The 22,620-nt window shown below is 49.7% G+C and overlaps 1 protein-coding gene across 1 annotated transcript in view; it reads right to left on the minus strand.

Moving 5' to 3' along the window:
• Ca-beta (Calcium channel protein beta subunit) overlaps positions 1–19,057 on the minus strand; it is a 119,617-nt gene extending 100,560 nt beyond the window's left edge. Inside the window, exon 1 of the mRNA XM_089543718.1 lies at positions 18,674–19,057. Coding sequence (XP_089399844.1) covers positions 18,674–18,754 — 81 coding nt within the window. The 5' untranslated portion in view covers positions 18,755–19,057. The remainder of the gene's footprint in view (positions 1–18,673) is intronic.
• Positions 19,058–22,620: the final 3,563 nt, after the last annotated feature.

Below are 22,620 nucleotides of genomic sequence, written 5' to 3' on the forward strand. Positions count from 1 at the left end.
GCTGGGCGCTACTGCCTCTCTGATTAACGGTATAATTACATTGGCTACTGTATAGGTTTGCGTAAAACTCCTCACCTGCTTTAGCTATCTTATCCATAATGCTAAATGGCATTGCCTTCTTTGTCTCTTTACGCATACAGCTGGCTTTTGCCTATGCCTAATTTCCTCTTCATCGCTTTTGGGCTACTTGCGCTCTTTAGAGCATGCTCGATTCTTTCTATATTCCTCTAGGAGAGAGTTACGACGAATAATTATGGGAAAAGTCGTCGAACTAATCTTCAGAGCCGCCTCGATGTGTACACACGCAGGCGCCACTGTCGGTGACCAGTGCACTTTACGTCTTGCAAGGAAGCGCGGCCGCGTTTAAATTCGCCTAACCGGAGGGGAAGGATACGCATGACGGCGCACTGGCTCGAAACGCGCCTGAGAGCTGTTTGTTACAGGGAATGTGACACGTTTAAGTCACTCAACGAAAACCCTATATGTCGAAGGGCATGGCGAAAGCCTAAATAGAAGCAACGTCTCGCAACATGCCTGAACGCATGGCTGTCACTCGGAGAGGCGCTCTGCCAGGTTGTATAGGATTCGGTATACTAGAACACTGCACAGCTTCGTCGCTATGTCAGCTCGACACTTATTTCCTACACTTCCAGATTCCCTCGCACGGATAAAGCAAAGATAGTCTCCGAGCTCTGCATACGGGGAAATTCTTTCGAAACAGTCGGACTGGAATCTTCGTGAAAACGATAAATTAGTACACGCGATCCCTCCTCAACAACTGCGTCCGGCCGTTTCTGTTGCTACCTGTCGGCCGATGGCGGCAGAAGCGCTGCGATGCAGTGTCTCTGGAGGAGGGAAGAGGGAAGGGTTGCAATTGAGACTCTGCGGGTCCAGTTACGTGTGGCGCGCGCATCCGATTCTAGGAAGCTCCAAGCGAGCTGCGTAACTTGCCTCCGCAAACCGCTGATTGCCACCAGCGTTGTGAAATCGCGTAATTAAGTACGCGCACTCCCCAAAGAAGCGCGCTGCCTATGCACGCTCCGCGAACGCCAGGAATGCAAAAGGCTGAGCAGCAGCAAGCAAGCACACATCTCCATTTGCAGCCTGAGCGCACTCTTCGAAGATTCCAGACACGAACAGCTGCATGCATGTCGACGGGGGCACCAGTCGAGGAGAAATGAAAAGAATGCCACCCTGCAGAAGCAGCTACTCCTATAGCCAGCTGTGCCGTCACGCGCTTTATAACTCTCGCCGAACTGAGAAGAAACGCTTCTTATATCCTCGGCTATATTCACTGCGTGAAGACAAGGAGGCGCTCGGTTCGGTCTTCCGCACGAAATGCGGTCTCGAAAAAGCGACGGAAAGCGCCGAGCCCATAACAGCCGCCGCATACACCTCACAGGACGAGCACTGGTGCACAGCACGCGCGCCGTCGTATTTTGTCGCGCTTCATCTGCGTCATCAACGAGCGTGAACCGAGGACTACAAAGAAGCTAGCGAAAAAAAAACGACGCAAAAAGAGAAGGAAATACTGCGACCAGACACAAAAATCCAGATAAAAGACACTACGAAGACCCGAGAACGTTCCTACGGCCCGACGACGCCGAAAGAGCGCGCGGCGGTAATCGCGGTCATAGAGAAACGCGACCAAAACCTCCTTGCCCCCATTTGTGCATTCAGGGGATTCGCGCACGGCATGCACAAAAAGGCAGGAAAAATCAGGCCACGCCGCTTTCAGTACTCTTACGTAACAGTAATACCCTAGCAACACGAGCAGAGTAACTGCAGTTAAGCCTGACCGCAATTTTCAGGATTCCGCGCTACTGACAAGGCTGCCCGAGTGAAAAGGCTACATTAACTGAGGCCAAACAGGCTGCGGTAACCGAGGTTAAGAGGTTAACCCCAGTACGGTTTGCCGCGCAGTTACGCACAAATATAATCAGCGATAGCCGCACTTGCACTGACCGTGGTTACGGAGTCCCGTGTAACAACGGTATAACGACCCAACGTTGACCGAGAGACGGCACCGCTCAAGCAAGCATTCCGCCATTTTTACGTCCCCGTCGGCGCCGAGAGCATAAATGTGCTTCTGAGCTGTAATCCGAATGCGCGTGAGTGTTCGCATAAGTTAACGGTCGATTTTGCAATATCCATCTCAGCCCTTACAGGGAACAGAAAGAACAAACTGGAGTCGGCACGTATCGATAGATTACCGCTTTATAATGAAAAAGACTACACTTTCACTGAAAATGGAGCATTGTGAAAAAAAGACGAAATACAAGTGCCGCCACACCGAGACAGTTTTCGTGCGCAAACGCGACCGTTAATGAAGGTTTCTGCGCGCAGATCTTTGAGGCTAGTCAACAACGCTAGTGTCTGCAGTAAACCGCGCAAGGTGCAAATGCAATAAATAGTCTTTCTTATTTCATAAAAACAATGCAAGGCCCGAGCGCGGCACATTTCAACCATCGGCGCGAAATTCATTTATTTATTCCTTTATTCTTGAAAGTTCCACAAGGGACATTATTGCGTAAGGGTCAAAGGTTACTTCAGATCAGACTGGACATCACAGCCTTTGTGACGATCACCGTGAAGAACGGCCTACGATATCAATTTCGGCTGAAACTGTTAATCACTTCAAAAGGGTTACCAAAGGCCAGCCTCAAATCTGCCCGAAAATCCCGGAGGAAGGCACAATCCCTCTAAACATCTAACTCAAGCGAATCTCTACAGAAGAGTTCGGGAATACAACGCAAAAAACACTGCTGCTAGAGTTTTCGCTCCTTGAAGCAAATGAAAGAGGTTCGAGTGGATTTCGCAAAGAACTTCTTTAGAAAATTCAAGAAAACCGGCAGAGTTTTAACGTAGTTAAGCTGAGTAAACGTGCAAATGAATGTGTTTAGCCTTTCAATACCAGCAAAATAATAATTTTGGGAGTGCTCTCAAAAGTAGATCCATGCCGTGAAAAGTGCACTGATGTGAATGGAGATTACATGCAGGAATGAAGTGTAATGCTTTTCACAGAGAAGACGCATTATGTGAACAAGAATTCCTTCATACAAAAGTGTACGAAATTCTGGAAATCCCTTCATACTGATACTACTTCTTTACCTCTCCACTGATTTCTGAAAGCTCCGTGTGCAGACTTCGCTTTTCGTCCTGAAACGCTGAGGTAAGTTTAATGATTGCCCTCCAGTAAACACTCGGAGCAAACTGCCGTTGTTCCTCCGATCCCATTAGAGTGGCATGCTTCAAGATTTCTCGACAAAACGCAGTCGGAGGCAGTACGTTCCTACTGTGATTATAAATAGGTTAAGAATGACCCATCTGTACTATATTTGCGCATTTTAGCCCATCGTGAGCTAAAACTTAAGCACTTCCGTTCTGGCTGACGCGGACCGAGTTTGCACACTTTCGAAATCCGGATACTAGCCCGAATCCAAAATCACCAAGGTTTACAGCGCCGTCGCTTTAAATTTTCTTATCTCCCCTTTCTCACATTTTCGTTTATCTCTTCTCTCTCAAACAAACAAACAAAGACACGGCTACGTCTCCCAAACTTCAGCGCTTTCGATTCCCTTACCATCCGTCATTTAGTTTAGTGTCTCATTCGCTGTGGTGATTCGATATTCAATGCGGGACGGGCAATGAGCAGCTACATTTACAGCTGCTGACTGGCATGCGCGCTAGTCGCCGAATCTTCAACTTTCCATGCCTTGCAGCAAAGCTGCTAAGGGCTCAGATAATGCGTGAGCGGCGCCGTCGTTGGCGTCACACATCACGTGACCATCTCGCGCTCACTTGCCGCCACGTGATCGGTGATGTCACCGGCAAAGAACACCGTCCGAGCGCGCTCCGCGCGGCTGTCGGTGGAGTATCGGCTTGGTTTATGGTTTGATTTATGGGGTTTAACGTCCCAAACCGTCTTAGGCTATGAGAGACGACGCAGTGAAGGGCTCTGGAAATTTCGACAACCTAGAGTTTTTTAACGTGCACTGGCATCGCACAGTACACGGGCCTCTAGAATTTCGCCTCCATCGAAATTCGACCGCCGCGGCCGGGATCGAACCCGCGTCTTTCGGGTCAGCAGCCGAACACCATAACCACTGAGCTACCGCGGAGGCAATGTCGGTGGAGTATCTTCATTCGAAAACATGTAAAGGTTTAAATCGCAAGAGCCCAAACAACTCAGTTGGTCAAAAGCATTTATTGAGACAGCATAATCATGTAGTGTTCTTTTTTTTTTCGTCCCCTTCCAAGGCGTCCTTTTCTTCGCTGTTTTCCCCAGTAGATGAAGAGATACATTCTTATACGAATTTTCCCGGGCTTTCTTATTTTTCTTCGCTTTCCTAAAAGAGGTTATGCGGCAGTTACAGCATGAAGGAAGCGCCAGGACGCAAGAAAAACTCCATAGCATGCAAGACCCGGGTAGCCCAACGCAAACCAAAGCTGCCTAGCGTTGACCGTTCCCACTGGTCAACGGCTGTGTAATGACCGTATGCGGAGCCTCAGACCACAAAGTTATTAGAAGGGCTAAGCGGTATGTACAGGGTGTTTCACCTAAGACTTTCTGCAATTTTTAAAAATAAGCTATTTGAATTAGATGCGCGCTTTTTCTGGCATAGCATTGTCAGTGGTGTAGTACATCGAAATACAGCTAAGACGTGCTAACTAGCAGGCTTGTTAACCAATATTTAATAGTTAACTTTTAAACTATTACCGTTGGGCTCCTTAATTATTGAGAGGCATGTAGCCCACCGTAAGTAATGTCCATATCCGTTTTTAGAATTTCGAGAACGCGATTATCCTCGGCGCTGTGGCCCAACAAATTTCGCCTACATCGCGCCAAAATACATGCGGTTTCAGAAGCTTGCAGCCAAAGCAACCTCTCCAGTGAACCTAACTCGTAGAAATAGCCAAAATTTGTTGGGCCACAGCGCCGAGGATAATCGCGTTCTCGACATTCTAAAAACGGATATGGACATTACTTACGGTGGGCTACATGCCTCTCAATAATTAAGGAGCCCAACGGTAATAGTTTAAAAGTTAACTATTAATATTGGTTAACAAGCCTGCTAGTTAGCACGTCTTAGCTGCATTATGATGTACTACACCACTGACAATGCTATGCCAGAAAAAGCGCGCATCTAATTCAAATAGCTTATTTTTAAAAATTGCAGAAAGTCATAGGTGAAACACCCTGTATATGCCGTGGTAGAGGCGGCACAGCTTCCACCGTAACTTCTCCGCCTCGGCGGGAGCATTTTTTTTTTTTCCTAGCATCTCGTGCGTACCATTCTTTACGTTCCCGTCCGACAACAAGCACGTGAACTAACTGCGCCCTTCAGGGAAGCGCGAGCATCCAGGCGTGTAGAAAAGAGATGGAGCCCACTGTTTGCCCTCGAAGGTGGGGCACGAAGCAAGCACCCGGGTCTCGTGCTTGCTCCTCGGAGACGGCGCATACAGGGAGATCCTGACGACAATGTCAATGCGAAGGACGAAAAAGCTAAACGAAAGAAAGAAAGAAGGAAGGGCAAGAGAGAGAGAGACGCGGATACAGCTGCTCACCCAAACACGCGCACCTGCGCGAGCGGGCGCGCCCTCATGCGCTTTCTTCCTTTCGCCCTCATGCGCGTTTCTTTTCTGCCGTTGTGCAGAAAAGACCGGCACGGAAGGATGCCGAACAAGGCGGGGCGCGGCACGAGTTGCGTCGCTTTCCAGGCGGCGACTCTGTCCACAAAGGCTGCAGAACAAAATTTGCTCCCGTGCATTACGAGCTCGGCAGTCTTATTTGCGCTGTAGAGATGCGCAATTTCGAACCAGAGACTTTTTTTGACACGATAGCAGCACCAGATGACACTTGGTGAAAATGGCGGCGTTGTCTGTGTGAACCCTACCCTACTTTCTACCCCCCCCCCCCCCCCCCCCAATTCACAGACACAGTGGGAAAGACCTGCCCGCCAGAAGCACCACACACCCAGCCACCTCTCCACCCACCAGGAGTCTGCACATCGCCGCATTCCACCTACCTCTCCACCCAACTTCCACCCTCCAAAAGCGCCACCCACCTGTCTACCTACACCCTTCAGAAACGTGCTGTCGCGTGTGCGAAGCCTCGCCTTATAGAAAGCGTTCATTAGAGTAAAAACATCAAAGTAATCGTCGGGGGTAAACCCAACTGCTACTACAGCTTCCTCGCATTAGGTTACATGAGCGTCCCGTCAAATTTTTTAACACGACGGCATCTATGAGCGAGCTCTGGGCGGCTTCAGGCACGGTTCTTGAGCCTGAACAACGCGTTTCTTCTAACCCTGAGAGTAGGCAACGTGTTGCCATCACAGCATCTCTCTACTAATCTTAACAGCTTTACGGGGTGAGAGAGACAGCATGCCAGCAGACAAGGAAAGTCAGAGCAGTCGGTGAGAGCACACGTCCAGACCATCCAGAAGCGCTTCTACAGTGTGTCAGGTTAATTCACTTGAAGAGATAGCGTATTTTTACAGGGCCGACTGTTGGGGACAATGCAAATGCAGTTATTTTTTCGACGCCAAAATAACATTAGGGAGAAAGAGGCAGAAACACTATAGAACGGCTCGCGAAACAGGCGAAGAACGGAAAAGGCGCCTCAAAGGCGAGCGTAAAACCGCTTCTTCCGCGTTGCTTTTCTCTGGGTCCAGTCCACTCGACACGCCGCAGCCCAGCTAGCCCTCAGTCCTCAGTTTCGTCGTAAGCCATGCGATGAGCCCCATACGAATGCTACCCCGCCGCGGTGGCTCAGTGGTTACAGCGCTCGGCTGCTGACCCGAAAGACGCGGGTTCGATCCTGGCTGTGGCGGCTGAATTTCGATGAAGGCGAAATTCTAGAAGCTCGTGTGCTGTGCGATGTCAGTGCACGTTAAAGAACCCCAGGCGGTCGACATTTCCGGAGCCCTTCACTACGGCGTCCCTCATAGCCTGAGTTGCTTCGGGACGTTAAACCCCAATAAACCAAACCATACGAATGCTATCGCAGAAATGAAGATGAACCCGGGCTCGCTCCACTTCCTATGGTCAGATACCAATACTGGCTAGAGCCAGAACGATCACCACCGGCCCTTCTACGACGCCAGCTTTAGTGGATGCGACTCCCACTTTCAACTCACGCTGGCATACTGCAAAACTTCGTGGCTGCCAGCTGTCCGAAGTGGCACAAAGGGCTTGTCGGTACACCCAGGTAGCTGAGACAATGTGATAACCGAAACGCTCGGTATAGACGACCAGCGTTTTGCAACTCGCCCTCAAAGCACAGTACACGTAAGCGCGTCCCCACCGCTAGAAGAGCTCAGCTGATATTTTGTGACTGTTCGACGGGAGCGGCAAAAGTAGCCAGAAGTCGAAGCGCAACCCCGAAACAACGCAATCAGCCAGCCAATTGCCGCCAAGGCCCAGGCCAGGCGGATTGGCAAGTTATAACCGCTGATCCCTGTGGGTATGCCTGGAACAAGAACCATGGCGTACTTTCAGGCGTTTTTATTTTGTGTCTTTTTTCTGTCCTCGCGAGGAATTATAAATGTAGTGCACAGCGCGTAAGGGCCCAAAAATATAAATATATATCTTTCGAAACAGCGGGCATAAAATATACGGTGAAGAGTAGCAACAGCGCTACAGCTTCAGACATTAAAAAATTCACAGGGGCACCTAATGTCATTACGTCATGGCAATGAGATAGCAACAGCAGCTGTTGACGCCTTTACCTGAAGTGACCTCACTTCCCTCCAGCCAATGGAATGCTCAGGTATAGTGACGTCACTGCCCCCGCCCCCCCACCCCCAGCCAATGGGCGAACTTTATCTCCGACGAGGCATTCTGGCCCCACGGGACTTGTATTGAAAAAAAGATTTCTGTTCCACTAATAAGATCGTAAGTAAATGCAACACTTATGTCATGCAGAAAAAAGCACTACTCTGTTTAGTAGCTGCGTAGAAAGTCAAACAGTTTATAACTCGAACAAACAGGGACACGAAGAACATTTAAATGTCCGTGCACAGGTCAAAAGCAACGACACAATGAAATGGTTTTCGAAATGCAACGCGTAACTAGCGTCGCTAATGCCGAGCAAAAGCGAGGAAACGAACATACGCTCTTCTGAAGGAATGGCCAGCAAACGCTCAATCAACAACAGAGAGCGATTAAGCAAGCAGCCTATAGGAACACGGACGCGCTATTGTGCTCATTCAAAACGTATTTCACTAAAGCGTCTCCATAAGCGCCGCAAAAAAATGCCCCGGATAAATTAAAAAAAAAAGTTATTAATAACTGGAGTACTTTTACTCCCTCAGTACGACTTGCCGATTTTAAATGCATTCTGATGGGTTTAATTGAAGTTTAAACGCACTTTGATGGCCCCACCACCCTCTGTAGAATAAAAACCTTCACAAGCTCATGCAAGCATACATACATACATACATAAAAACAAAACAGTGGCGCCCCTTTATAGTAAAACCCGAACTTTAGTGCCCGAACTATGCGCGGCACCCCATTGGTTATTATCGACGCACGGATTCAGGATTCAGCTTTCCGCTTGCACTAGAAGGCCGGCAGATAACTCGCTAACGCTGACAGTTACGCCGGCTGTCTGAAAAGCGACACAAATGTAGACTGGACGTAACTTCGCTACCAGTTCCGGTGCTATGGTATGCTTGCGGATGTTCAAACACCGAGCTGTACAACGGCCTTGGCTAAGATGACGTGACAAAGCGAGACAGGACTACAAACGAGCAGACTGGCTGGCGACGGCAGAAAATCGCTCGCAGCGTACAGAACCAGATCGGCGGCGGCCGCCTGCAGACGGGAGGAACTCACATTTCGCCACTTTTATTTCGTTTGCGCACCAGAACGATGATGGCACGCAGAAATAAAAAGCAAAATCCCGCGCGAACGCATCACTAAACCCGCGAGGCCTAAGCATGCAGGTTTCCACAGCACAGTCCCAGTTTCGACCCGCGCGGCTTACACGACCCAGGGCAGCGAAAACTCCAGCAGCGCTCGCTGACGAGAAAATCGAAGCTAAGCGCGGAACGGGGAACGAAATGCCTGCGCGAACACATTTATGCGAAACGCTCGAGCAAAATAACCGACGTGCCCCGCGGGGTGAAGCAAAGTATAAAGGAAAGCGGGAGACGCTGCAGAGTGCCCCGGACGTACCGTTGTGTGCTCGTTAGCAACGACCGCACCGTGCAGCGAATGCAGCCTGGATGGGCCCCGTGGAAGCTTCGGGGCACGCGCCAGGCACTGCGCACGAATGCGCGACTACACAGGCGGCCCCGTGTGCGACAAACAATGCGCGCCGAGCCGCACGGCCTCCCCGGGGGGAATCTCGCACAGGGGATGAAGCCGCTCATATGTACAGCGAAGCCCACTCGCGGCGCGGCGCTTTGTTGTCGAAGCCAGAGATACCAGAAACGACCGAGATGGATCTCGTATACGGCCCCCCTACGAGCGCCTCTCCGGAGGCAGTCGTGTTTGGTCGGCGCGGTGTAGCGGCGCATTTCCGGTTGATGCCGGACCGCTTCCGCAATGCTACGACGTTGGTGCGTCGTATCAAGCACAGAAGACGACTCGATGGGTCAGCCGACCGCGTCGCACGTACAATGCGCGTCCTCAAGTCTGGAGAGTAAAGTTACTGAGTACATGCTGTCTGGAGGCCGTACAGTATAGCTCTGTATAGTATGACGATATATGATGATGAAGGCCGAAAGCGCACGCTGGCGGCGATTTTCAAAACCACGCACCTATAGCCTGCGGACATCAGCAATCCCTTAAGCTGTAGAACGGCTGACCCCGGGCCACGACAAAAGCTCGGCTTTCAGATGACACGCTATACGTGACCATCACCGCCACTCTAAAGATGCGACGAGAAGAGGGGAAAGAGGGGGGGGGGGGGGGGGGGGGGGGGGGTCAAAAGGCGCCTAGTGGAGACGCAGGGACAACTATGCAGACAAGATTATTTTCTAAACAATGCAAAGAGAAATCAAATCGGAACGTCTCTCTTTATCCGACGCCACATAGGCCCCTCCAGAACAAGAGTTCTCTGTACAGTTAAAATAAAAATCAAGTTAGCAGGCCTCCAACGAAGTTTGGTCGGCCTAATTACCGGATATAGCAGTGCTCCACTGCGACGCGGAAAACGAGGAGGCTGTATAGATTCACAGTCAGTGCTTTCCTTCCAATACGATCAGATTTGGTCAGATTATGAAAGCAAGAAAAGCGAGCACTCCAGCGCCGGCAATAATCGGGACGCTCAAGCCAGTGAACGCTGCCGAGTTGGCAACAATCGGAAATGGTTGCTTTGGTTTGGTTTATGGGGTTTAACGTCCCAAAGCGACTGAGGCTATGAGAGACGCCGTAGTGCAGGGCTCCGGAAATTTCGACCACCTGGAGTTCTTTAACGTGCACTGACATCGCACAGTACACGGGCCTCTAGAATTTCTCCTCCAAAGAAAATGGTCGGCTGCTTCCCAGCACACTTTCGATCTGATGTATCAGCAAGGTCAGCACTAAGGTACCGATTAAAGTGCGCTGATGGTACTTGCTTCCACGTCACACATGCTCCGAAAAGCGTCGCGCCTGAATGCTGAGAGTTTGAAGGTATACCGTGAAACGCTCTTGGCCCACAGTTGTACTCCTTTCAGGTGCCCACCATCCTTCGTGGCCTTTGTAGCGTCACAGTGGCTTCTACAGCAGCACCCGTCACACAGTGGCTCAGTGGCACGTGACGTCACGGGCGCCATCTTAGGGTGTACCAGCTAGCTTCCACACTGTATGCGGGAACCGGTCTGCTAGGGAAACGGCACCAAGCTTTCACCGCGCTTCCTAGACACTGATACGGCGGACGTTATGGCGTCAGTGCAAACTACGTATTGAGTACGAAGTCGAAGCTTCCGAATACGGTCGGGCGCTCACATTTCGATGGAGGCAAACAATTAATGGCGACAACACCTCCGGCACTGCGAATGATCAGCGCTTGCTGCTCCTCGTTGTGCTTTTGCGACTGTTGGGTTCGAGACTACAAACACAGCGCCGCGACAAGGGACAAAGAAGGAGGACAAGCGCTGCTAACAACTGAAAGTTTATTGCAAAAGAAATGAATAATATGCACTCAATCTATGCAACCAGGAGCACATATGCGCTCCATCAGCAAGATACAGAGTGCGTTACTGATAGGAATCCGGATACATAATTTCACAGTCATGGATAAGAACAGGAGTGCTCGCACACGTGTCGCTTTTCTTGTGAATATGATACGCCTCGCATATTTCTCTCGTTAACTGATCTTGATTGTTGCACCGAACTTCAAAAGAGAGTGTGAGAAGATCAAAAAATAATTAGGTCTAAGCGCCTTAGCGCATTAATCAGCGAAAGCTGACTGACATTGGCATTGGCACTGGCAGGCCCATTCTGACGCTAGAGGCTACCGCCCGGATACGGCGCCTCACAGACCCGTTCTGGCGTCTATACGCTCACGCGCATACTTTGCCTTCCGCTTGGGGTCTCCGGTTCGATCGCGTTCTCGGCACACTTCACGGACTCCAGGAGCCGCTTGCACGAAGCAAATAGTTTAGTTCCCCGTGTAGTCTTATTCACGAACAAGAGAAAAGGGGTGAAGGAGCGAGATGCATTACGAATCCCTTCTGCGCTCATCATACCGAGGATTACGTACGCGCTTCCGTACCTACGACCTAACAAAGGGGAAAAGAACAAAATGGAAACATGCATCAGAAAGGCGTATAAGCAAGCCTTAGGCGTCATGACCTGCGCCTCGACGGAGAAGCTGATGAACATGGGGGTGTACGGCACCTATGAGGAGCACAGCGAAACCATGCTGAGATTTCAACTGGAAAGACTTAAAAGAACAGCCGCTGGCCGCGCACTACTGGTAAAGCTAGGATACCCGGCAGAAGACGAGGGCGAAGAGAAGACAGACATTGACAGCCAAATTAGGAGCACTTTCTTGGTTAAACCAGTGCCCAGAAACATGGACCCGAAGAACCATGAAGGAACACGGGCGGCGAGATCATCGGAGTTGGGCAGGTTCCTAAAGAAGAAACAGGTGGTTTTGTATGTTGACGCGTCCAAGTACAGAACGGAGGAAAACGCTCGGGCGGTAGCAGTAGTGAACGCCAAAGGGAAGATAATTACTGGTGCATCAGTGCGCACAAGGACAACACAAGCAGCGGAAGAGATCGCCATAGCTCTAGCCCTGACTGAAGCCAATCGGCAGGGACTGAGTTACTGGATAGCGACGGATTCTCAGGCTGCAGCGAGGGCATACAGAGATGGAAGGATCGGCCGAAAAGCCGCGAGGATCCTCTTCCAACAAAAACAACACAGACACGGATCAAACAACAGAAACATTCAACACACCATCATTTGGGTCCTTGACACTGGGGTTGAGGGAAATCTCATGGTAGACACCGTTGTCCGAGGATTCATGAACCGGAGGGCGGGTTTGCCGGTAGAACCCTTCAGCACGCCAGAATCTTACGAGGAGGCAATGAAGGCGTTGTTGAGAGCGCGCAAGAAGTACTCGGCTCCGGCGAATATCCTCAACAGAGAGCAGGCCACCATGCTCAGACGACTACAAACAGACACCTACCCAAGCAGAGCCACGTATCATAAAATGTGGCCGAACAGATACGCGAAAGAGCGCGCGTGGTTTGGGGGCTACGCCACAGCGTACCACGCCACCTGGGGCTGTGAAAAAATCCCTTTATTACCAAAGATAAATAGCCTTAGTCTAGAGCAGTGGGAGGCTCTCCTGACTGACTCCGACCCGAGCACACAGCTAACGCTGGTGACGAGGGCCAAGGCAGCGGCGGAGGCCAACGGGATCCTGGAATAGGGAAGACCGACCACTGTAGCTTCACATCTATCTATCCCCCACCCCCTACTCCCTAACTCTTCCTTTTGCAACGATAAATGTTTTTACTACTACTACTACAGCCTAAATCCTCCATTACAGTTTCGAGGAAAGGCGCATAACTGGGACAGTGGACACCTCAATCGAGCTTTGAGGTACATGACGGTAGTGTCCGCCTAACACGTTACGTGTAACGCGTTACATAGATGTCGTTGTTCCCCCTAAAATGCTTTTACTAAATGGACTGCACAAAGCTATTACAACTTCAGCTGTAAAAATTAATCGGTTTTATAAGGTTATGAGGAATGAAAATGGAGCAGTAACTGTGCCACTTCTCGGTGAACACCTCAACCGCGCCGTTGGGGACGGGGTGAAGGTGAGGATTGGTGAGAAGCGTGAGAGAAAGAGGCGCCCTAATGAAAGGCTCTCAGTAATTATGACGCGCGTGGGGTTCTTTAACACACAGAGTTTCTTAATATAATTAGAGGGAAAGGTGGCGGCGCTACGTTTCATACACCATGGAAAGGCGCAGGAATGCTGGGAAGACAAGGTTTCTTACTTGGCTTGGCTATTATTGGGCATAAAACATGGATTCAACCGTAAAAAAAATCGACTCTTCTGGACGCAAACCTCGAAGAAATGCTGTGAAGTGTCCATACCAACCTAACATTGAACTTTCACTTCCGTTAAATCTTTTGAAAAAGTGAAAAAACTAAGTTAAGAAATAACTTCAATCTGCGCACAGAGGCGAACATCGCGGCGCACCTACCAATTTCGAGATAGACTCCATGCTTTCGGCCTAACACCAACCAAGCCAAACACGAAAGCTCCTGCTCCAGGCGTTTCCGCGATAGATGGTGTGTTAAGGAACTGACCTAGACGGTGGCGCCAGCTTTCCCTCTAGGTAATATTTAGAAACGCCCAGCGTTAACGTGCACTGACACTACGCAGCAAACGGGCGCCTTTCGCGCTTCGCATCCCCGAAACGCGACCGCCGTGGCCGGGATTGAACCCGGGTCCTCCTCCGTCTATTTAAGGTCGTTAGCTATGTGAAAGGTTTTGGGAAACAAGGGCTATGTGCAAGGGTGGGTGTTCATGTGAATACGCCCCGTGGGGTGGCACCCCGCACATGCAGGGTGCAGGATGGCGCAGGCTGCAAGGTGCCAACCACCCCCCTCCTCTCCCCTCCCGTTCGACTCAACGCGCGCTCAACGGTCACGACAACCAATACGTTCTGGCCAGAAACCTTCGCTTTGACAGCTAACCCTTTAAGATGCAACAAAGCTCGTGTACTGAGGGCTCAGTGCACGTTAAACAAGCCCGGATGGTTGAAATTAATCCGCAGCCATCTAACACGGCGCGCCTTATATAGCCGACAGCGCAGATCTGGCAAGTACAATTATTTTTCGGGCTCGTCCGCCGTCAGTGAAAATGAAGTGCCAAAACTGTCTGGTTTCGTCGTATAAGAGAATACTACAGAGCGTTCACGCCCTCACAGCCGGAAATAAACAACAACAAAAAAAAACGCGGCTCACTGACGCAAGATTGTTCAGGAAAGTGCAAACAACGGGGACAATGAAACCGCGCCATCAGCGAACCCACAGAAAAATTTCTTCGCACGGTATATAAAAGTTTTTGGGAGAAAATGGTGGTGTTTCAAGATGCCTTCTATACGTGCGCGACGACGAAGGGCTACAGAGCGTAATGAAATTTTATACGAAAGTAGCGCTGACCATGGGTGTGTGCAAGGCAGTCGGGATGAATCGAATGGACGTCTTCAATCTAACCATGGTGATGGGAATCCATGGGTTCACTTTTGCTGCTCGCTATTCCTCGAGGCCCAACAGATCCACTCTTGTCCAAGGCACACGTCAGCGATGACTTTGCTAGCGACAAGAGACATGACATGAGATCTTATTTTGTACAAATGTAAGCTGTGTCCTCGCCTCTTATGTTTGTTTTTTCTATTGATTTTATTACTGATAACATCTTTAACGTTTTTCCTATAGTGTGCTACTGATATATGTATTGAGAAAAATTTAGATTTCCGCTTTAGTACTGTTCAGGAATTCTGTCATTCGGTGTGTCCGCTGATGCCACGCACTGGTTCCCTGCCTTCATCAAGCTGTGTGCACAGTTTTTGCCCAGGGTGACCATCAAGTTTCTGGAAAATAAATTTTTTGATGACTGATTCGGTTTGATCCTCGCTGTACAGCTCTTACTTTTCCGACTGTTCTCATACCTCCAGTGTCAGTACCCTAAAGAAATCGTGCCGAAATACAAAACTTATTTCATCGCCGTGAACTTTCTCGACTAGCGCTCTTGCAAAAACTTCATCACCATACATCACCACGCAACGATTTCTCCGTCACCGTTGACCTTCTTTCCGCGCCTCGACCATCCCCATAACATGAGGTAAACGCTTCACGTGTCGTTCATCTTCATTCCCAAGTACATTCATATCACGCACTATCATCGAGTGGAACAATTTACCAGCGGTGGTTCAGTGGTTGTGATGCTCGGCTGCTGGCCCAAGACGCGGGTTCGATACCGGCCGCGGCGGTCGCATTTCGATGGAGGTGAAATGATAGATGTCCGTGTACTGTGCGATGTTAGTGCACGTTGAAGAACCCCAGGTGGTCGACATCATCCGGGGCCCTCCACTAAACGGCGCCTCTCATAGCCTGAGTCGCTCTGGGACGTTAAACGCCATAAACCAAACAAAGCCAAACCAACCAATTGACCAGCGCACATTGCTACTGAACCGACCGCATCAAAATTTCATGACCTAATGCGCAGCTAGGCTGACAAGTGTGAACTGCTTGTGAGAAACTTTCTTTTTTTGGTTGTAGCTAGTTTTTCAATATCCCTGAGTTGTGCGCATTCATTTTATTGTAAAGCAATTGTTGTAGTTTTCTGAGCTTTCAAAACTGCTTTCCCGTTTTTTGTTTTTTTCCTTAAGAAGTCTCGGTTATATTTTAAGTGTGTGCTGATTTTTTTTTTTTTTTTACCACCTAGGATTTACATAATTGTATTTGTACTATGTTATAACTGGCCTGTTGATCGTGCTTTTTTTGTTCTGGGTGTTCGTAATATTCTACTGTACACTACCGCCTGCCTCCGTCACGTCATATCCTTGAAAGAAGGCAATTAACTAACGAATGAACGAAGTAATAAATTTCACCATCACGAAAGCATGATACCTGCTCGTAGGAAGCATCAGCGCACAGGCAGCAAATGGCAAACGAGCATACTGCAAGGTACCGAAAAACGGAAAAAAGCGTTCATAAAGCTGGTTTTATTAAATCGCCTGCCAACAAACCACTTCGCATGGGAATGACGTCCGCCCGTTGCGTCAAGTGAGCCATTTTAATTGCAAAAATAAGGTCAGAGGTGTAAATATTTTCGTCGCAATATAGATTAATTAGGCGCTCAGCCGGAGCTCGCCTCTGCAAGCCTCTCGGAACGGAGACTCCTACAGATTATTATGCAATCGTTGACTGCAGCTACATGTGTCCACGCCTCTCGATGAAGTACAACCGAAAAAAAAAAAAATGAACTCTTGGCATCCAGTAATTCTGCCAACCGTGCTACAATAAGACAGAAATAGTAGCGCTCGAGCCAATTCCTGCAAAAGTATGAGCCGTCAGCAATGACTTATGAGCTGCGGCGGCTACGCACAACTGCGGCTGCTGCAGTCTAATGACACCCCAAGGAAGAAAAAAAAAATAGAGCTCCCAGAACACGCCCTGGAGTCGCTTCTTCCAAGAAACGGTGATACGCGCTCTCGATGTTGCTGATTACGCTTTTGCACTATAATGCGCAGCCAAATTTAGACAGAGAATAATATTTAAAAAAAAAAAGCGGACTGAAATCTAGGTGAACGAGCTTGCCAGCGTAGTCAGGAGGGCAGTATGTGCCACGCAAGAGCCCGCAATGTGAATGTGCCGTGCACGCCGTTCCCTGCCGTCTTTTGCTTAGAGGGGAAACTCACGTACACAAGTGCGCAGATACTTGCTTGAGCAATGCCTGCGCTCGACGATACATCAAGCGATAGCGGCATCGGTTGCATGCAACAAATTCCATGTACGTTTTGTCATGCGCCAGATTGGCATTTTGTTCTTTTCTTTTTCCTTTTGGACTCGTTCAATACAAAGTACGAAGTCACGTGCCGAGACGTAGTTTCTGTATTTTTTTAGCATGACAAGCGTGACGTGTCGCCAGCTCCTCAAAAGCCTGCACTCGCGTTCCACAGCTAAGTGCGAGAATTCTCATGGCTGTTTCGCGCTGCAGTCCTCGCTCGCAAAAGTGTCGCGCACGTGCGGGAAAAACGGAAAACCAACGACAATTAACCGCATTCTGCGCAAAAAAAAACGCGGTCTCTAAAATACGCCCTGCATATTAAAAACAGCCGTTAGCAGCGGTTGAAAAGAAAGAACGGTGGAGGTGGGAGGAGCTGCGCAGAATGTTTTCCTTAGATCTTAAACCGGGTTGTTCATTTTGCGGTAAAAACTACCACAATGTTCTTGAAATGTCCCGTCAGCTGTTCGATGTTGAACACAGAGACCCACTTCGATGCGTACTAACAGTTACATCACGATCGAGCACCCTGTTGTGCATCAAATCTCGCCGCAGGCGATAAAATGTTATTTCAGAACTCGCCAACAGACTGAATCCCGTGATATCATACGAGGGTAAGCACATCACTTAAAAGGGAATGAACAAAGGTTGCTGGTGAAACAAATCAATAAAGAATACTGAATTAATAATGCACGACTGATCATCTAATTTAGAGACAAGCTATCAGTGAGACGAAGCTGGCGGTCGAGTGATTCAACAAACAAAACCACCAAAATACCGAGCACTGCCGCCCAGTCCGTCCGCTTAAAACAATCAGTGCTATTCTTTTCGTAGCCCGAGCGCACCAAAAAGGTGAGTGAATACGTAAATGAAACCACTCACGTGCGTAGGCACGCACACACCCAAATATGCGGCAGCGATCAAGCGTTAAAAAAAAAAAATCAACCCTCCGGCCCAGTTCGACGACCTCAGGCAGGCAGGTATGCAGCGAGCGCCGGCCGCGCGATTTCGGAGCTCCCGACGTGACATCGCAGCCACACGCTTCCGCCGTGTCCTCAGCTTTTGGGGTGAACTGTTTCACTGCACAAGGACCGAAAACGCCAAGCTTGCTAGAGGCCGCGCCAGCCCAGCAATGTCTGAAGAGCGATCCTAAAGTGCGAAACCATATGCGGACGCACCGAAACTTGCTCGCTGCCAATGCCGTTTCTGTTGTTGACGCGCACTACGATCGTCGCCCAGGCGATTAGTTCCCTGTTGATGCATTTTCTAGTCAAGATAAAAGGTGTATCCTCTGTACGCCGAGTGCGCAGCGCTCTTAATTATTCCGCCTCACTATCGATTTACGCCGGGGCGTGCATTATTCGGTCGGGCGTCGCAAGACGCATTACCGCAAATTGCGGTCTCGCCGCTGTGGCGCCGGCGCATCTAGCGACGCCCCGCATCGTACGGTCACGTAAAAAAAGCCCTGCCCTCCGCACTTTTCCGACCACTTCAGGAGCGCCGATGCGCCGCGCGCGAGCGAAAGTGACGAGGCCGTCCCCCAGCGCATGGGGAGAGTATTCCCTACAGGAACACATCAAAAGGCTTAGCACGAGTACGGGCACGGGGCCAAAAGCGGTGCACTACTTGACACATTGGCGGGGGAGCGCCCGTGTGACGGCTTGACGATTGGGATACGCCTCCGCGCAGCCTCACCTGTGAGCGTTTTGATCGGATGGCGACCGTGGGTAGTTCTTCCAAGGCGAAAGACTGCTGCGGTAATGGTGGGGTCGCCATTGCGGGGAAGCTACCTCACAGTGGCGTACGGCGGGCGCAGCAGCCTCGGCATGGTGCGTCGCTGATGCGCCCCAGGCCGGCCCTCAGAGCCGCTCAGCCGTCGCCGGCGTCTCCGGGGCGTCGGCGAGCCACGACGGAACCGAACACACGCACACTCACGGTAGCCACGGCACGAAGAAACGGCGCCGCACCCGCGGCGTTCACCATCGGGCGAAACACACGGCCAGCTCTCTCTCCTATGCGTCGCTTTTTTTTTTCCGCGTCTAACGGCGCCTTGCTTTGCTTTGCTTTGCTTGTTTATCATCTGCTGCTGGCAGCTCGTCTTGGATCGTTGCCCGACTCGGTCTTGTGCCAGCGCTTCGGCCTGGCTTTGGCTCGAGCGGGCTACGCGTCGGAAGCCAATTACTGAGACCACCGCTTTTCGTCCCTAAAATCCCGCAGCGAAAGAGGTTTTACTGTTTTGCAATAGATGGCAGCACCATCTCAGCACCCACGATCCTAACGCGTGAGCGTGAGCCATAGAGTTTTGCTAGTTTTGCACGATTGCTTTCGACAAGATATTCTCACAAAAAGGAAAGAAAAATGCTTGGTGACTCTCTGCAATGTACTCAATATTCAAGGGCGCGTTTGCAGCCATTAGTAAAAATTATAAATCTTCGCTTCCTTATTTAAAGGTAGGCCTGCAAGTAATTGTAACCACCAAGAGATGGCGCCACCAACCCGCAACAACGAAACCCATTGCTGATTGTCAATTTTTTTTTATAGGCACGGTGCGCGCGGTGTTGCCTAGTCTGCCCGTGTTCCGACCTACCCACGGTCATAGCGTCCTTGATTCACGATGAAATAACTTCTGAATGTCTAATTCCGCGCACTAAGATAGGATTCATGGGTCAACTTTTGGAGGGGCGGCTGGTGTCTAGGGGGGGAGGGGAGGGGGGGCATAGTGCTAAGGGGGGGCCAAGAAAGAGGTGGCAAGCTAGGGAACCCTAGAACATGACATTTCTAGCCCGAAGAGCAAAGCATATAGGACCAGAATAATTATCGAAAGTGATCTATCGTCAAGAGTTAGCGACAGCCGCATTATATACCTATAGAAAACATTGGGGAGCACTCAAAAGACAGTTGAGAGAACGAGACCGCCTGTTAGCAGAAGTCACTTCCTATCGTAAAAATAGGCCTAGCATTAGCAAGGCCTAATGGGTCCAATTGGCTAGCCGTTGGATCCAGTTGGGTCCAATTGGTCGGGTGCCCAAAAACACAACTGAAACCAATCGGGAAATCCATTTGGAACCAATGGAAATTTCCAATTAGTTCCAGTTGAAATGTCCAATTGGTTCTAATGTTTTTTTTTTTACTGGGTTAAAACTTTATGCAAATAATTTATCATGCACTTGAGTGCTCCATTGGCATTGGAAAAAGTTAGAATATTGCTAATCCGCATGGAAAATGCTGCAAAAGTCTTGAGAAATTATGTGACGAGGTGCACAGCGTTTATTGTGCACAAGATGCTTCATCACATACCCCACATTTAAACCAGCTTGTGGAAGAAGGCAGTTTTCCTTATGTATCCTCAGCAACGTAAGTACTGTGCTCAGGTCATCAATTAGGTAATTGAGAAATCTGTCGACTATAAACTGCATCTGTGCGGAGAGTGAAAAAAAAAGCATTTAGTGCAGTGGAGACGTCAAATATTAGGTTACGAAGGTCGTGTACTTCGGCAGAGCGCGTATTGCATAGTACCAATAAACTCGGGCCTATTTAGGTGATCGGGCGAATACGAAGGACAGGCAGAAGTAGTCAAGGCTGGCAAAGAATTAGATCTTGGGGATCTACTCTAAAGTATTGCCGCATTTGACGCTGGACAGGGCTACTTGTAGGTCACAGGGATAGGCTTTCTCCTCCACTGGACTAAGCTATGGGCTCATGATAATGATGATGACATGCATTACCGCCGTCATGCAACCGTGCGCGAGTGAGGCTGTGTGGCACTGGACAGCGGACGCAAGACGAATTGGCAATTTCGGGACGAAATGCAGAATCCCTGGTGTCATTGGCAACAATTTCTCTCCACAGACACGGCTTCTGTGTACGTCAGTCGAATTTTGGGTCAACCAAAAATCTGATCAATTCACGGGGGAACTTCGCTAGTTTGAGCATCTTAGCTGTATTCTGACGCACCGCAACGCTGACAGTGCTGTGACGAAAAAAGCGCTCTTCTAACCCAAAAAGTCTTCTATTTTTCTGAGAGTGTTAGGTGAAACACATTGTATATAGCCTTCATAGATTACGAGAAAGCATTTGACTCAATCGAAAACACAGCAGACGTGCAAGCATTACGTAACCGGTGTATAGAAGTGGCATGCTAAAAGCACTGGAGAGCATCTATAGCGGCTGCACAGCCACTATAGTCCTCCATAGAAAAACTTATAAAATCCAAATCAAGAAAGGTTACAGGCAGGGAAGCAAGATCTCTTCATTACTGTTCATCTCGAGAAAAAAGCTAATTGAAGGGTATTTAACAATCTCAGATTAGCCGATGGCATTGCCTTGCAGAGTAACTTAGGGGCCGAACTACAAAGCATGCTTGAAGATCTCGATAGACAGGCAAGGCTGTAAAGTGGGTCTAAAATTAATATAAATAAATCCAAAGTATTGTTTAAGAGTTTCAGAAGGGCACAGCCGTTTACAAGTCACAGCAAAGCGTTGGAAGTTGTCGGGAAATACATCTTCTTACGGCAAGTAGCGGCCGCCAATCTGGATCACGAGGCTGAATTAACTAAAATAATAAGAATAGAGTGCAGTGCATTTTGGCTGACCCTCTCAGTTGAGTATCATTCAGTATTCTAAAAAAAGTATATAACAGCTATATCTTACCGGTATCACCTGTGGGGCAGGAATGAGGAGGCCAACGAAAACGGCTGTACATAAGAGGAGGACAGCGAAGAGAGCTATAGAAAGGAAAATTATAGGTGCAACGTTAAGAGACATGAAGAGAGCATAATGGGTCAGGGAACAAACGCGAGTTAACGATACCCCAGTCGAAATCAAGATGAAAAGGGCATGGGCAGGGGGCACCTAATGCAAGGAAGGGCAAGATAACCAACAAGCACGCATTCAAGGGGTGGCCCAAGCCTCCCCCCCTCCCCAGAAAAATTCGTGGCTACGTGCCTGATAACCGAGTGGATTCCAAGTGAGGCAAGTATAGCAGGCAGCGTTGTTGCGACCCGGGTAGCATGGCCGGGGACCGGGGATGGGACGAGGAGGATGGGAGTCTGGGTTCGGAGGAAGGTAACGAAAAACTTTATACACTTATTTACATTATTTACATAGAGCGGGACTGAGAATGACTCTCAGTGGAAGGGGAACGTCTTCGTCAACCGAAGTCGACTGGAGCTAGCAGGCTTCTTTCGGCCACACTCACAGCCGAGTTAAATATGGTTCGGATTCCCCAGATCCCTGGCTGGGGAATAATGTTCGAAGAGCACTGTCCAATCGGATGGACCGAAGTAGACGCTGGTGTTACCACCCACGGCATGGCTGTTCCACTCTCTCGCAGCTGGGTCGATGGGAAGGGGGGGAGATGCTGAGTAATCCAGCAGCTGGAAAGGAATCTCCCACAGTCTTCCAGCAGGTGAATGGACTTGCCTCCCCGCCTGTTGTCCAGAACACGAGTCGGGAACACAGAAGTCTTCAATTAACCGCCAGCGTGACTGGCGCCGCCACGTCGCCTCCGCATCCGCTGTGGTTGCTCGGACAATACCTCCTGGGCATCTCCTGCCTTCGTCGCCGCTGCCACAGTCACCTGCACTCCCGCTTCCGCTGGGGTTGCTGCTGACAATGGCCCCTGCCTTCGTCGCTGCTGCCAC

The sequence above is a fragment of the Amblyomma mixtum genome, chromosome 5, assembly GCF_055824585.1.
Source record: "Amblyomma mixtum isolate Tamu chromosome 5, ASM5582458v1, whole genome shotgun sequence".
Lineage (NCBI taxonomy): Eukaryota > Metazoa > Arthropoda > Arachnida > Ixodida > Ixodidae > Amblyomma > Amblyomma mixtum.